Below are 15960 nucleotides of genomic sequence, written 5' to 3' on the forward strand. Positions count from 1 at the left end.
TCCTCAACTCTCAACTTTCGTAAACTTGAATAATATTCAATTTAAGGATATGGACATGTTCCAAAACACCAGTCGAGAGGAGTTGATCGATAGCAACAATGTACAACCATACTGGGAAATATTTTACGCCATATAACTACGGATGATCGCATATTTGATATGTAACTTGGTCACATGAATACACGTAGTCGTTAATAACAAGTATGGACATTTGTGGCAGGTCATCAGCTACCATTACTCAACCTCCAAGCTCTACTCAGTCTATGGTGTAGTATACAAACGTTAATCATTATCTATGGGTTAGTGGAGTGTGCGCTGGCGCTGGACTGAGTCCTCTATGGTCTATGAACTGGAGCTATAAGTTCATGCTGAGTCTGTAGTGTCTTGTTAGGACAAGTCAGGTTGTTCACACCGCACTGTAGTTGGGGTGTGAGGTGAGACCACACTGTAGCCTATCAGTGTGGGTTGAGAGTGTCACGAAATAAGATGTCATTAGTTTTGAAATCGGTGATCTCTTCATTACCTCTCGTAAACACCAACGATTTCGTCCTCCTTGACTACCACGACCCGCTGACCGGGAGGGACTCCTGCCAGACGGCTCTGGTCCACCTTTTCGAGCTCTTCGAGCCGGATCTGCGTTTCCATCTGGTCTGTGAAACCTGCATCAATCAATCCCAGAATGTTGCGGGTAGGCACGAGCCAGGTGTTGTCGACCACGACCCACTGGTTGCCGCTGGTGGTTCTCAGCAGTAACATTTCGTTGTGTGAGCTGGTGGAGTAGGAGCAGACGGACTGCACGGGAGGGAGCTCGTTTTTGAAAGCCTCTCCAATAACTCCTCCGGGGTGGTTACGGCCAAAGGTTCGGTTTCGCTCGGCCTTGTCCAGCTGGAGAGACTCACAAAGAGCGATGCAAATGGAGTCTCCGACCACAAGACATGCCGTAGTCGAAGTTGTGGGTGCGGCCATTCCGTAAATGTTCTTTTCCTTGTGGGAATCCGGAACGGGACAGGCGAAGACGGCATGTGACAGGTGGCCTAGAGACGAGTTGGGCTCACAGGTGAGAGTCAGCAGTGTAGCGTCGAGGTGCGGCAGTAGCTGTTTGAGCTCGGGGGTGTTTCCTGAGGCGGTGATCATCACCACCACGTCTCCGGGCTTGACAATGCCCAGGTCACCATGAAGGGCCTCTGTAGGGTGCAAGGGAGTGGCATGCATGCCCAACGAGTTCATGGTGGCCGAGAGCTTGCATGCGATCTTGTGGCTCTTGCCCATTCCCGTCAGGACTACCTTGTTTCCGCCCACCACGGCATTGTGCAGGTATTGGATGCCCTTGGCGAACTGCTGTTGCACCTCGGGGTCTGTATCGTAGAGGTCGGTGATGTGGGCTATAGTGGCAGCCTGTGCTCGAAGAACGGTTTGTGCCGAGGCCAGGACGGCGTTGGGTGCAGCCTCGCTGGGTGGGGTGATGGGGGAGAAGGTGTCGAACATCATGTTGGGCCCTCTTGCGGGTTGGATGAGTGGTGGAGAGGAGTATAAGAGAGCGTTTTGGATCCTTTCCCTTTTAGGATCCGTTAGGAGAAGCGGTGTTGGAGTCCGAGGAAGGTTAAACAGGAGGCTTAAAATCGATAAAACTCTGTTGGTAAGCTAATGACCAACTGATTGTGACAAAAGCAGCGACACGTCGGGGTCTGTGCAGGGCTAAATATGCCGACAGCCAAGCCACACCCACTGTCGACGCGTTGCCAGCAGACGTGGGCCCTTTCCGAGCTCGGAAAGTGGACCTTCAGATAGGTTGCTATTCTGGTACCTACGTATACCTACTATTCATGCTGCTCTTTACATCTTTTGTCAATTGTACTGTAACGTGCATGCAGCTCTTTTTCCTACAAGCAGAAATTTATGCGCCACACAACATTGCCACCGGGGACTGATAACCAGGAAAGGAAAGAGCTTTGAGCATCGGGGTTGAAGGAGGAGAAGGCGGTGGACAATACCGGTGGATTATTTGGTTTTTGTTGTCGTCCATCGGCCTGAGCATGACGTAATGGTGTTGTTTGGGTGTTTACGATCACCACTCGTCTCCTTCTACTGCTGCTTTCTGCTACATCCGTTTTACCGTCGGAACTGTCATACTCTCGTTCTTTCGACTCATCTGGGCCTGACGGTGCAGGGAGAAGGCCAGTCCAATGGCATCGACAGGACGTGGAGGTGGGTATATGAGACGTTTTGAGGATCAGGAAAGACGTGAATCAATTCGTCGCGCGTGGTTCCACAGCTTCCAATGGTTCATTAGGCCATGCGATGCCGTTCCCACGCCTACCCTTGAACACAGCTACACCCCCAGTTTATCGAATAAAACAGGTGCACACAGGGTTGTAGGTTTAGAACAAACTCTGATACCGAAAAACAATTGGAGACGATGGTTAGCGCCGTTTTACCCGGCCCAGAGACGCCATTGACGGAGAGGATAAGAGTCCAAATGCGTTTCTACAGTGGCAGTATCTGATCTAGGCCGCTTTGGGGCCTGCATCAGCCCCACAACAGCCCCTCAGACGGCTCCTCTCCATCCCCATCTCAGCCACGAAACTTAGACCAATCACCAGGTTTAATCACGAGCTACATGCGTGTATTCTGCGAAGCCACTTTTCCAGCCCAGCGGTCTAAGAGAGGGAGTCCAATGTTGGCGTGTGCCACTTGGCATTCAGATACATGACAGGAGGAGGCCCGGGTCGAGTGCTGTGTGACACTTTGATGACATGTTGCTCGCTGGAGGGGGTAGGTGGTGAGTCTCGCTAGGGTTGCTTTGGCGACAGCAAACGGCTCCAAGTCAATTGTACGCCTACTTGCTCGCATATTTGCTCGTCATTGTCTTGTCTCTGTTTCTTGTTCGTTCCGATTATTGTTCTTTGGTCAGTGATTATTCAACGGCGAGTCGCAACTTTAGCCGCGACAAGAACGAAGGATGACGAAGAGTAACCAAGCCGTACAGTATACTGTATTGTTAATTGTGACTGTAATTAGCTAAGGTCCATCTTATCCATCTGCGTGTTGACCGAAGGATGACAACAACCGGTCATGTGACTAGACGAAATCTCGGTTATCGTTGGAAGCAGTAATGCGCATCCACCACCCTGAGGGCCTGGGACCTGGATTTCGGTATGCAGAACGGTTAATGCGGATAAAAAAATCCGACCACCAACTGAACTGTACATACAGTATCGCTCTGCACAGCCCAACGTGGCGTAGCTGTCATGAGATGGAGATGGAGGAGACACTGTCTGCTTGAGACACTCGCGTGAGGAATTGGAGCACTGATATCATAGGATAGACCACGTCTACATTGTACGCCTGTTGTGGACAAGTACTCTAACACTCTCTGGATAGTCTTCGGCCCTTCGCTTACATGTTCTTCACCTCGATCGTGCCTGTGCGGGGGCCTGAGACAGGGCTAGGGCAAGTCTAGACCACTGTTAGGAGTGCGAGAGAGAGAGAGAGAGAGAGAGTGCTGGTGAAATGACGTCATACAGATGAACTAGACCGGCAGCAGATACAGGGTCTGAAATGTCGTACTCGTACTCGTACTTGTACAGCCTCGCAGTTGTCAGCCTCGCACTATAATGGGCCCTTAATTGCCATGTCTATCCTGACACTTCCTGAGAGAGCTCTAATACTTGTATCAGACTCAACCCCGCACACGTGGCCTGACAACAAGACGTGAAAATACGAATGAATACGTGGTAATGATCGAATTGGGCGGCCGTCCCAATGACGAAAATGAAATAGCCAACAAACACGCCCCGTCTACACTGCTTGTACCGTACTCGTACAGCCCTAGTCACCTGTTGCTCCGCCCCCAAAGTGATCTGGGCCCCCGAAATTTCTATTTTGAGCCGCATTGCACATGCATCTCCAGACGGGGTTAACTCGCAGTCTGTAATATTTCATGTCCACCTCATAAACAACCGTTTGCGACTCAATTGAACGACAAACAACTTCGAATCACATCACAAACACACACAAACACACACAAATGAGCTACAATCAAGGATACAACCAGGGGGGCTACAATCAGGGACCCCCTCAGGGCTACAACCAAGGAGGATACAACCAAGGCCCTCCTCCCCAAAGTTATAACCAGCCTCCCCAGGGCTACAATCAGGGCCCTCCTCAGCATGGAGGATACAATCAGGGCGGTTACAACCAGGGAGGGTATAACCAAGGGCCTCCTCAGCACGGAGGGTACAACCAGGGACCTCCTCAGCATGGAGGATACAACCAGGGACCTCCCCAGCATGGAGGATACAACCAGGGACCTCCTCAGCATCAGCAGGGTGGATACCAGCAGGGAGGCTACGGTGGAGCCCCCCCTCCTCAACATGGAGGCTATGGTGGTGCTCCTCCTCCCCAGCAGTTCAACCAGGGACCCCCTCCCCAGCATAACCCTCCCTATGATCCCTCTAATGACGCCTCTGTGCTCTACCATGCCATGAAGGGCTGGGGTACCGATGAGAAGAAGCTGATCCAGGTTATGGGTTCTCTCAAGGCCTACCAGGTGGCTCCTCTCAACAACTTTTATCGACAAAAGTACGGCAAGACGCTACAGAAGCACTTGACATCGGAAACCAGTGGCGACTTCCAGTTTGCCCTCGAGGCTCTCTGCTACACTCCCCCAGAGTTTGACGCCTTTTGTGTGCACCACGCTGTCCGGGGACTGGGGACCAAGGAGAACTGGCTCGACGAGATTCTGTTGTGCCGATCCAACTACGAAATGCAGCAGATCAAAAACGCATACCAGTTCCTCTTCAAGAAGGACATGGTCCAGGACGTGCTCAGCGACCTCTCGTTCAAGACCAAGCAGATGTTTGAGATTGTGCTCAACCGACAGGACATCAACCGACCCGTGGACCCCAATCGAGTTCAGCAGGACGTCTACGAGCTGCACAAGGCCTTCAAGGGATTGGGTACTGATGAGGTCCAGGTCATGGGAATTCTCTGCAACCGAAGCCAGGCAGAGGTGGCAGCCATCAACGCCCAGTTCCACGCCACCTACGCTAAGCGACTGGTACATGCCCTGGAGTCCGAGTTCTCGGGCCACATGGAGAACGCTCTGACCTTCATTGTCAAGTACTCTACAGACAAGTACCAGTGTCAGGCTGAGTACTTGGAGAAGGCCATGGCGGGCCCTGGGACCGATGAGCGTGCTCTTACTAACCGAATCGTGCGTCTCCACTGGGACCAGCAGGGCAAGCCCCAGGTGATGCGTGCCTACCAGAACGTGTACAAACGAGATCTGGTTTCTCGAGTCAAGGGCGAGACCTCTGGTGATTACGAGCGACTGCTGGTTGCTCTTCTGCAGAATTAAGTAGCATGAGAAGTGTAATGAGGATGTTGGATGGAAACGTGAATATGACGGGTAATGAATAGTAAGGTATTATACAGGTTATGACGGAGTATCGTAGTGTAGTGATAAATATGGAGCAGTATTTGTAGTCAAATGTTGGAGTAAGTAATGGTGAGGAAAAACCTCAGCGCAATGGTTACATTCCTGGTACAGTACATACACTGATGGCAATAAATCATAAGTCATATTCAATATATAAGTGGGGGGCCCAGCCTCCCTGGTAGTCTAATTAATGACAAAGTCATTCTCTGCGGTGAAAATGTTCATTCCGTAGGGGTCTTTTCGTCGTCCCTCGATGATGGGCTTGAGGCCCTTGTTGAAATTGAGGATGCACACAACGGACAGAGCTATGGTGGCGGTCACCAGAAACAGAGTGATGGCTGCAAAGATGGTAAGTGACTTGCGAACCGCCTCGTACTTGTATTCCTGGGCAGGGTCGTAAATGCGCACAAGCTTGAAGATGAAGTATGCCATGCCGGCAAGAAGGAAGAACTGCATGACCAGCATGCCGATTTTGTTTTCCTTCTTGACGAACAGAGACAGCAGAAAGAGAAAGACAATGGTGAGCGGCACGACAGCGATTGTCAGGCCAAACTCCACATCCTTAACGTTGAGTACGACCACGATGAACTGGACAGTGAAGCCCAGGAAGAAGAAGAAGTCGAACTTCAAGATGGACATGAAAATTTCGTACTGCATCCATCGTCGTCTCATGACGAGATCCGCTCCCACGTTTCGGTAGGTGATCCAGCCTAGCTCAGCCTTGAGCTTGAAGGCACAGATACACACTATGATGAACGCCAGTCCAATGACACAGGGTACAGCGACTAGGAAGGCCTTGATGAGAGCCCAGCTCGTGGAGTCAAAAGCGGATCTTTCTGTGAGATCATTTATGGCTGTGTACATTTGGTCGTAGGCAATAGCTCCATAGACAACCAGCAGAGCCATGAAAACGCAGATGCCGTAAATCTCCATGATGTTTTGTTTCCATAGCGACAGGTAAGACAGAATGCAGACGAATATCTCAGCGAAAATGTACAGCGCCAGGTAGACGGCAATGGATCGCGAGTTTGACGATGACGGAATGTCCTTGTTGAGGTTCTTTTGAAACTGGGCGAAAATGAAGCCCTCGAAAGCCAACACTATGAGCGCCTGTACAAGGATGGTAGCGAAGAAGATTTTGGCGAACCGCGAAACCAGCAATTTTTCGACCCTGGACTGCTCCTTGGCAGCAGGGGCGTATCGTGGATCAAGTCGTTCCGAGTGATAGTATTCGTTGAGGGACAGAGGCCGTTCCATCAGGACCAAATCATCTTTAGTGGAGGAGACAGCATCGTATGACGTTTCGTACGTGTCGAACCGCTCTATGGACTGTTCATAGGACCTGCCAAGCATTGTTTCGATTGACAGCTGAGGGGGGAAAGTGTTGTGAAAGAGGCTGATGGGCCCTATAAGGAGGGTGGGGGTTGAACGAGTGAATGAAAGAGAGAAAGGTGTAATGAGTTCTCCAAGTGGCTAATAAGGGTATAATATCCAAGCCTATAATCCAGATTGGTAGCTACTAGTAGCCTAGATGGTGACAATTCTGCTGGGCTTAGATGGGTCTTTTTGATTTGACGCGGCTGATTTGACGTAATTTTGTCCAAGCTCAATTTTGCCGGACCGTGGGCGAAAGGCGGAGATGTCCAAAGGTTGGAGTGTAGTGTCGATGAAGAGCCTGCTCTTTTAATTGCCACTGGTTGTGCACTTGTACTTTGAATATTAATAATTTCGATTTCGGAGGTGTGCAGTGCTTCGAAGTCGGCTTTCAAGTGTTGCAGATGGTGTTCAAATGTGCCAGGTCGCAGGTTGAGAAGAGGGAAAGAGGTCGAACACAGTGACGGAAAATCTTGATCGGGAACGGGCGTCCGGCTAAGTAGCACAAAATTACAGGACGGGTACGGGTTCACTCAACTTGGGGTGTGGAAACTATGCGTTTCAGCCGTGCATGGGGAAAAGAGTGTTTCAGGGGTATAGGATTGGAATGTAGGATACGAGAGCAAGGGGGGATGGGTGTTTTGAGACGAGTTTTGAGAGAATTTCAAAGTGGTTTTTTTAAAACAGAATGCGGTCGTCAGGCAAATGGATTAATGTGAAAAAATTATCACTTTTAAAACTCATTTCATCGAAATTTGCTCTTGCCCATATTTCGGTTCTGCTATGAGACGCGCTAGTCGCACATGGCTAATCTTGGCACGCAGATCAGGGGACTCGTTTCAGGATTTGGATTTGACAGTGTCTTAACTGAGTCTTCGAGTCGTTGGGATTACATCACGTATTCTACTCGAAATGGGTGCCAGAACAGAGTATTTCAAGCAACTTTTCTGAAGACGGGGCTGCGTTGAATTCCAAATTCAAGGCAACATCCATTTCATCCTCGCTTGCCCGTGCTTCCCTTCCACCCTGCAGTGGGGACAATGCACCAGTGCATGGACACCGGAGGAGAAGCGCGAAGGAAGACGCTTCATACTTGTCGGTGGGGTCGAGTAGAAGCACTTGTACAACTGCTGTGTTCGTATGTATTGTGCTCGGGACCCCATCGTGAGTTATACACCCCTGTGGCTTTTGTCCTTACAGAGGGCTCATAGTGGCAGATTTACTTGAGCAAAGTGAGAGACGGGGAAATCTCTCATCCGAAAATCCAGCTGAAAACTATTGGGTTCTCACACGACTTGAGTGTAAAGAAAAAGTAACGAAAAAAGTCCATCTTGCGCTCTGATGCTCTCGTTCTCCCCCCACGTGCTTCCAAGGTTGAGTTCGACGTGGGAGAGTGTAACAGTCTGCAATATTGGGCAAGAAAAAGAAAGCACTTGCACGGTTTCTGCAAATGTGATTAATGGTGGTGACAATATCGAGAGACGATATAACCAGTCCATTGTTACCAACTATTCTATTGACGGAATTCTCTCGGCCTATAGTACTTATCGGTCTAGACCCTTGTTCATATCCACGCAATAATAGCGACAGAGCGCAGAAGGAAGAGCATAGGACGAAGAGCGATTATCGCTGTCTCTTCGCTTAAGTTAGCGGTGCTGAAAGTGGGAAATATTAATTATACCCCCAAATTTTCTATCATAACAATCTTTCATTATTCCCTGGAGCCTAGCTGACCCGTTGGTAGCCATATCGATGGCCTAATAGAACGTTTGCAATATTAGAGGAGGTAAATGGGTACCAGATAGTCGATCTTGAGAGCGTGTCCCGATTAAGACCGATGACTACATAGACTGTCTTCCACCCGCACAGCCAGTCGGCCCAAGTTCTCCAATGTAGCACTGCAACCTTCTCAAACGATGTTCAAACGGTTATACATAAATGGAATCTCTCAGGCCCAAGGTGACATTGGCCATTGCACCGGCCGTCCTTTACCAGACGCCAGATTGTTCGGGTGTGAGTCTCGAGGTTCATGGCTGGGCACCAGCTGGGTACCACGCCAGTACTCGTACTGTACTCCAAGTACTTGTAATTGCTTAGAAGTGTACGGTACACACTTGATAGTGCTTCAGCGGAACATCTATAGAGTATAGACGAGACTATAGAGATGACCACGTTGGAGCCATTCAACCTGATCTGGGTTCTTCAGAGAGTGGAAGTCCTTTGAGCGGTTTAACCCGAACCTGCATTCTAAGTTGTAGTAGCCTGAGCCGTGTGTGTTGTATAAAGCAAGAGAAACGAGTTTATAACCGTCATTATCGAGGAATCATTGCAATACCGAACAATTCGATCTCTACAATAATATTCCGGGGTCTTGCGACGCACGGCTATCGACCATTGGTGTGCCACAATTTACGGCAGCCTCTGGCCCCAGCCTTGTACAAGTACAATGATGTACAATGATGCCCTTTTGTCAGGCAGCAATATTACCTGGTTTCTTTATTCACCCCAAGTAAAGTCCAAAGGTAGATTGAGATGGACACAACCTCAAGACCAAATTCAGATGGACATTGAGATATCGACCAAAGCTAATGCACAGTTGCCGTTACCGCCAGATGACTCAATTGGAGTCGCCTTAGACGAAAATCGTCGTGTGTGACTTGTAATTCAAAACAGATGCAAAAGCCGCTTCACAGGCTCCATCTATACTCGGAAAGATACGGATTTGACCCCATGGTAGAGGCGTCCGGTCAAGAGTCCGAAAGTTCCACGGGGTTATCTCGAACCCTGTCTGAAGATCAACAGGCGTATCAGAGTGCGAAGACAGAGTCGGATGTAGAGGTAAGTGGTATTTCTACTCTTCAAAGTATCGTAGTAAGTAATACAAAGCCGCCGGACCCACCAAGCTACCATCATCGTATATCTCCTACCAATACATGTCGTCTGATGGAATAGTTATCTACAATACAAGAGAGGAAATGGAATACAAGGGGAGTCAACTATCGCCCCCTCGGCTTGAAGGATATGACAACTGCACGATCGATTGATAACAACTTGGCGTAAATATTCACCATCACTTGGCGCTTGGTGCTTGTAATTGGATTGCCAAGCCTGTTCATTCCATGACCTCATGGGTATCTTCAAACAGTCCACCGGGCCTAAGAAGAACTCCGGGGAGTCCCGTGGAGCTTTCCAGGAGTTCTGGCAGCACATGGGTGAATCAGGGTCTGCATCTACGGAGCATAGAGATGGTAATCAGACTCAACAGGCTAACGGCCATGACTCAAGCCAGCACGTGTGCCGCGGAACGAGCTCATTTTCCACGGAGTCGTCTCAACCGCATCTACCGCGCTGGGTCTGACTCCAGACTTGACTCCAGACAGGAATCATCTGAGTCTCTTGGCCGTTATGCGAGACATTACGAAACAGCGGCCAGCAAGCAGGGTCCTTGTTGCTCGGCCTTGTCAGTTACGGTATAGTTCGGAGGTCTAATAAAGTCCGCGACTGAAGACTTGCAATCTTCCCACCAGCACAGACCATAACTTTCAGGCTGATTGAGAGTGGCAGTCTACATCCTGTGTACCCTTGGCACTGGGCTAGACTGATGAACCAGACATTAGATCGAACCACTCCACACACTAGATCGCATTTCTCCGCCAAGAATGGGTTCATCGTGTTGATTTCATGTATCTGCAGACATCTGCGTACCGCATGTACATTCAAACGTACCTCCCCCCTTGTGAACCTGTCCATCAATACAGTCAATGGTACGAGGTGGGGAGGAATACTTGCACATCGCACATGTCCCGGTGAGCCTAACAATGGCCATACACAAAGGAACTGAATCGACAAAGAGCCAGCCCGATAACTTGTGTATATTCTTTTTCCTTTTTTTCCTTTTTTTTTGTTTTGTTTCTTTCGGTCCTTCCATTTATCGGCGTATCCTATTTTTCGTCCATCCATATACACTTTTTCAGCTTTTCTTTTAATGGCTTTTTTGGTGCCTATGGTTCATCTCTTTCACTCCCATCACCGCCCAGCGGCAGCCAATGACAAAACCTGGCATGGACAACGTGGGGCCATTTGGGTTTGAAAACCATCAGAGTTAGCCTTGTGCTAGCTCAATATCGGTGTGCACGAGCCCAACCACTTCAATAGCGGAACTTCATCTTTCGACAGGACTGTCTGTCTTAGGTTTAGACACTTTGAGCCATCATCTCTTTGCATCCAGGTACCCACGTGTGTGAATGACAAGAGATGCAGAGCTCCACGGAAATTGGGTTCTTTTACATGCCCAAAAGAAGAAACGGGGGCACATGTGGGGGGCCGACACGGCCTTCTTGAAGGTGCCCAGACCAACCCCATTAATATATGACCGCCCAGGTCTTGTCATGCCTCGTATAGTCGAGCCGAGAACAACCGGTAGCCGAACCTCCTTATCCCCCGTTGGCAACGGTCAAATTATTTTAGAGTTGAGACTTTGCCAAAGCCAATCCTGCCGTAAGCTTCGCTTAGACTGTGCTGTCTGCATGATCATGCATCCAAACCGCTTGAGACGCGCCGTGCTGAAATCGTCTGAAAGAGCTGCTGAGACCCTGATTTGGCAGTCTATAAGAAGACGGCCAGATCTCGCTACTGTCGCCCCATCAAACAGCAAGGAAAAGCGTCCTGACCACCAGCCCCCAAAATGGCCGCTTCTACCAGCTCCTCCATTCCTGACAATGTCGAGAAGTCCGCTTCTGTCGAGAAGTCCGCCTCCGCCGAGGACTACGAGATGGTCCATGCTCCTGTTGAGGAGAACCCCGAGTTTGTTGTCGATGACGTCAAGCGAAACCGACGACAGCGAATTGCCGACGGCTTCACCGTGCTGGCCGCTGGCTTTGCCCTCATCTCCGATGGTTACCAGAACTCTATGATGACCATGATGAACGTCACCTTCCAGGAGCGATACGGAAAGGAAGTCTACAATTCCACCGTCTCCACTCGAGTTTCCAACGCCCTCCTTGTCGGAGAGGTCATTGGTATGATTGTTATTGGTCTGACCTGCGATTACATGGGCCGAAAGACCGCCATTGTCGTTACTACTATTCTGATTGTTCTTGGAGGTATCATGGCTACCGCCTCCCATGGTGTCACAACTGATGGTATGTTCTGGATGTTAGTCGTCTCAAGAGGTGTAATCGGTTTTGGATCAGGAGGAGAGTACCCCGCTGCTTCCACCTCCGCCTCCGAGGCCGCCAACGAAAAACATTTGCGAAAGAGGCGAGGAGCCATCTTTGTGCTGTGCACTAACCTGCCTCTGTCTTTCGGAAACCCCTTCTGTGTCATTGTCTTCCTGATTGTCTACGCCGCCTGTGGCTTCAAGGGTCAGCATCTGTCTACCGTGTGGCGAACCTGCATGGGTATCGGATGTATCTGGCCTCTGACCGTCTTCTACTTCCGACTCAAGATGGCCCAGCCCCGTCTCTACACCAAGTCTGCTATCAAGAAGTCCGTGCCCTACTGGCTCATTCTCAAGTTCTACTGGCGAACCATCATCGGTACTGCCGGAACCTGGTTCATCTACGATTTCGTTGTTTTCCCCAACGGTGTTTTCTCTGGATCCATTATCGCCACTATCATCAAGCCTGATGAGCCCGATAAGCTCCTCAAGACCGCCGAGTGGCAGCTGCTGATTGGAGCCATCGGTCTTCCTGGTGTCTTCATCGGTGCCTGGTTGTGTGAGAACAGGGTCCTTGGCCGAAAGTACACCATGCTTATTGGTTTCGCTCTCTGGATTGTCGTTGGTCTTATTATCGGATGTGCCTACACCCCCCTTAAGCGAAGCACTGGTGCTTTCGTCTTCATGTACGGTATGCTGTCTTCTTCGGGTAACCTGGGTCCTGGTAACATGCTGGGACTTGTTTCCTCCGAGGCCTACGCCACCGCCGTTCGAGGTACTCTCTACGGATTCTCCGCTGCTGTCGGCAAGGCCGGTGCTGCTGTCGGTACTCAGGTGTTTAAGCCGATTCAGGGCAACCTCGGTGACCGATGGACTTTCATCATTGCCGCCATTCTCGGTCTCTGTGGTGTGATTGTCACTCTCTTTTTCGTTCCCCGACTCAACGGTGAGGATCTCGAGGAGGAGGATGTGCGATTCAAGCAGTTCTTGCGAGCCCATGGATGGGAGGGAGAGTTTGGAACTGTTGCTGACAAGGTGGACGATATTGAGGAAACCACCAGCGACGAGGCCCACGACACTGACGGAATTGAGACTCAGCAAATCATCACTGAGACTCCTAACAAGATGTCCAATTAGATATTTATTAATTAATAAAAGTTTTGTGTTACGAAAAGCGCGAAAGTAGAGGAGGGTGGATAGAACGAGCCCATGGACGGAGACCGGTCCAGAACTGCAGAGCGCCTCGACCGCTACAAGCTCTTTAACATGAGAATTAAAAGCAAACTACAGGCTTATACGACTTTTTCTTCGTGCATTAGAGCAGCTAATTTGTCGTACTGTGCCTTTGCTGGTGTCAAGATCCACCGATTAGCCTCTCATACATTGGTTTCAGATGTCACAGACATATGACAGGGCCTTGACAGGAAAACGACGTGTGACGTGTTGAAATTGACAGAGCAGATCTGCCAAATGTTCAAATCCGAAAAAAAGAGCTGCTTCAAGAGCTGGCTTACAGCATCTGGTATTGACGATATCAAGTCGTTTAACTGATGCTTGGCCAACTTAAAGAGAAGCCAAGACAGACTAAATTTTTAGAGTGGGGCCTAAGCGAGAGGTAAGGTACGTCAACTGAGACATTGGCGTGGATGTCTTGAACTTTGCAAGGGACTTGAGCTACGGGTTAGTGTGACACGGTTTTGGGCTGGTATGGAGGGGGCGGTTTCACACCTCCGCTACAACTGGCATTAAACCAGCCCAAGGGGGTAATTTTGGTGGAGTGTGTATTGCAATATCGGATTCCATCTTTTTACTAATGGGTCCGTTTCCGAGTTTCAACATCTCGTATGTCTTCCATAAACCAATGTCTCAGATAAATATCCTCTCCTTGAGGGAGAGCTATCGCTGAGTGACTGATAACTGCGTCATCTACAACCAACCCAAACGTCCAGGACTCGTTGAGACAAGCGATAGTCTCTGCTGCTACTATCAATGGCTGTACTCGTAGCTGGTTGTCTCAAAAAGTGGTATGACTACTTTCGTCTCGTTTCATCCCGATCTGCTCTGCGCCAACTTTGCGAGCACGTGGGATGTCTAATGAGCTACTTACAGCGAGTCGGTGAAATATTAGCGATGTAGCAGAACTGAAATGAAAAGAAGGTCAGCGTGCAACGAAAATCTTGCCGTAGTGTAGCTAAATCAATTTGGGATCCGGTTCCTGACCCTGCGATAAACAGTACAAGCCCAAAGTGAAGCGATTGGCGCTGAGAGACGAATCGCGTGACAGTGTCTGGGGTCTGAACTCGTCTGACCCTGTCACGTGAGACGGAAGCTGCGAGATAAGAAATGATCAGACTTTGTCTCGTCTAGTTGAGCTCATCTACAAGTACAACTCTGCGGCCTACAACTGACGGGCTAATCTTGCCCTATTGAAGAGAAGTTCGGCGAGTTGTGTAGTCTGTTTTTAGTGCAAGTATTTTGATACAACATAATCAGCTTTTATAGTCCAGCGATATTTATGTAGCTACTGAGAAGATATTGTAGTTAGTATGTACTACTCCACAGTCAATGGTAGTTCAATAGTAGATTGACCGTGAATCAAGGGGGTTCACCCTCGGCACGTGTCTGTGAAATACTGTCGGTGATTACATATTGCCGGACTCCGAAATTATCTCTATACAAGAATATAAGACCAAACTTATGAACTAATTGAAGCCAAAAATTCATGGCTCGGTCGGTATTAAGTCGGCGTTTAGTCTAACAGTCATCATTACTACTGTACAAGTGTGTATTCAAGCTGGGATTGTGTGTATGGAAAAGGTAACGGGCAAGTTCTGACGGTATCTTGACGGATAGGTATCAGTTAACCCAAAGCAACGAGACAAAACGGGCCGGTTACGAACCAAAGTTCTTGCATTTCACAAGTTGGCATGTATCTATCTATTATTCTATATCTGACTAAGCGTCCGCGTCCAGCTTGGCCTCCTCTGCGGCCTTGTCATCGTGCTTCTCGACAAACTCCCGCACGTCTCGCATGAATTCATCAGGCTTCTGACTGATGACCCAGTGGCCGCACTCAATGTCCTTGATCTCAAAGTTGGGGAAAAACTGACCAATGGCTGGCAGAAACTCGTCGGCCACATACTTGCTTTTGGTGCCTCTGATGAACAGAGTGGGTTTGGTGAACCGGCCGTCCTCGGCAAAGAAGGGCCAGTCGCCCAAGTAGCCCAGTGACTTGCCCAGAATCTCAACGGGCACACGGAACTTCATGGGCTCGTCCTTGTCGTCAGTCTTACGCAGATTGTTGAGCAGAAAGTACCGGATCATCTGGTCAGGCTCGTACTTTCGCATGATCTCTTGGGCCTCCTTGGAGTTCTTGACCTTCTTGTGCTGGATCTCCAACATGCCCCGGATGTACTTGGGGAAGTCGGATGACAGCGAAGTGTCTACGGGCGAGTTGTCCACGGGGATCAGGTACTTGACCAGCTCAGGGTGTCGCAGAGCCACAGCCATGGCTGTCTTGGCTCCCATGGAGTGGCCAATCAGAATGACCTCTTTTCCGCCCATGACCTCATTGATCCATCGCTCCACGTCAGAAGCGAGGGCAATGTAGTCGTGACGGGGGTTATGAGGAGACTGACCGTGGTTTCGCAGATCCAGACCATAGACATTGCAGTTGAGGTCAGCGGCCAGCTTCTTGGAAACGGTGTGGTGGTTGGCCTTGTGACCAAACAGACCGTGCATGAACACCAGTGGCGTTCGAGTGGGATTGGGAACCTCCTGGACATCCCAGGCCAGCTCAACAGTTTCGGTGGTCTCGTAGGAAGAAGCATGTCCCACAAGCGTTCGTTTCGTGGCGATGGACGGGGTGAGGGACCGACAGGAGACTGGGCCGAGTCGCGACATGCCCAGGGAACGCGCTGAAGTGCCAAACGCGGTTTTCAACGGTTGCAATAGCATCTTAAAGTGTGTGATTCAGGGTGTAGATTCA

At 49.7% G+C, this 15960-nt stretch overlaps 6 protein-coding genes across 6 annotated transcripts; 2 read left to right on the forward strand and 4 right to left on the reverse strand.

Annotated features, from left to right (window-relative positions):
* Positions 1-519: 519 nt before the first annotated feature.
* On the reverse strand, positions 520-1488 carry YALI1_D10668g (uncharacterized protein; the record flags this gene model as incomplete). The annotated part of the gene is made up of 1 exon (XM_502568.3): positions 520-1488. The coding sequence occupies one exon, from the start codon at positions 1486-1488 to the stop codon at positions 520-522; it is 969 nt and encodes a 322-aa protein (XP_502568.1).
* A 392-nt stretch (positions 1489-1880) lies between these two features.
* Positions 1881-2149, reverse strand: YALI1_D10674g (uncharacterized protein; the record flags this gene model as incomplete). Its single annotated transcript, XM_068282654.1, has 2 exons — positions 1881-2098; positions 2146-2149. 2 exons carry the CDS (start codon positions 2147-2149, stop codon positions 1881-1883), a joined length of 222 nt encoding a protein of 73 aa, XP_068138755.1.
* Positions 2150-4027: 1878 nt separating this feature from the next.
* YALI1_D10693g (uncharacterized protein) lies at positions 4028-5359 on the forward strand (the record flags this gene model as incomplete). Its single annotated transcript, XM_502569.1, has 1 exon — positions 4028-5359. One exon carries the CDS (start codon positions 4028-4030, stop codon positions 5357-5359), a length of 1332 nt encoding a protein of 443 aa, XP_502569.1.
* Positions 5360-5623: 264 nt separating this feature from the next.
* YALI1_D10721g (uncharacterized protein) lies at positions 5624-6793 on the reverse strand (the record flags this gene model as incomplete). Its single annotated transcript, XM_502570.3, has 1 exon — positions 5624-6793. The coding sequence occupies one exon, from the start codon at positions 6791-6793 to the stop codon at positions 5624-5626; it is 1170 nt and encodes a 389-aa protein (XP_502570.1).
* A 4705-nt stretch (positions 6794-11498) lies between these two features.
* YALI1_D10768g (uncharacterized protein) lies at positions 11499-13109 on the forward strand (the record flags this gene model as incomplete). The annotated part of the gene is made up of 1 exon (XM_502571.1): positions 11499-13109. The coding sequence occupies one exon, from the start codon at positions 11499-11501 to the stop codon at positions 13107-13109; it is 1611 nt and encodes a 536-aa protein (XP_502571.1).
* Positions 13110-14927: 1818 nt separating this feature from the next.
* Positions 14928-15929, reverse strand: YALI1_D10812g (uncharacterized protein; the record flags this gene model as incomplete). The annotated part of the gene is made up of 1 exon (XM_502572.1): positions 14928-15929. One exon carries the CDS (start codon positions 15927-15929, stop codon positions 14928-14930), a length of 1002 nt encoding a protein of 333 aa, XP_502572.1.
* Between the last annotated feature and the right edge of the window lie 31 nt (positions 15930-15960).

Source organism: Yarrowia lipolytica, chromosome 1D (genome assembly GCF_001761485.1).
Source record: "Yarrowia lipolytica chromosome 1D, complete sequence".
NCBI lineage: Eukaryota > Fungi > Ascomycota > Dipodascomycetes > Dipodascales > Yarrowia > Yarrowia lipolytica.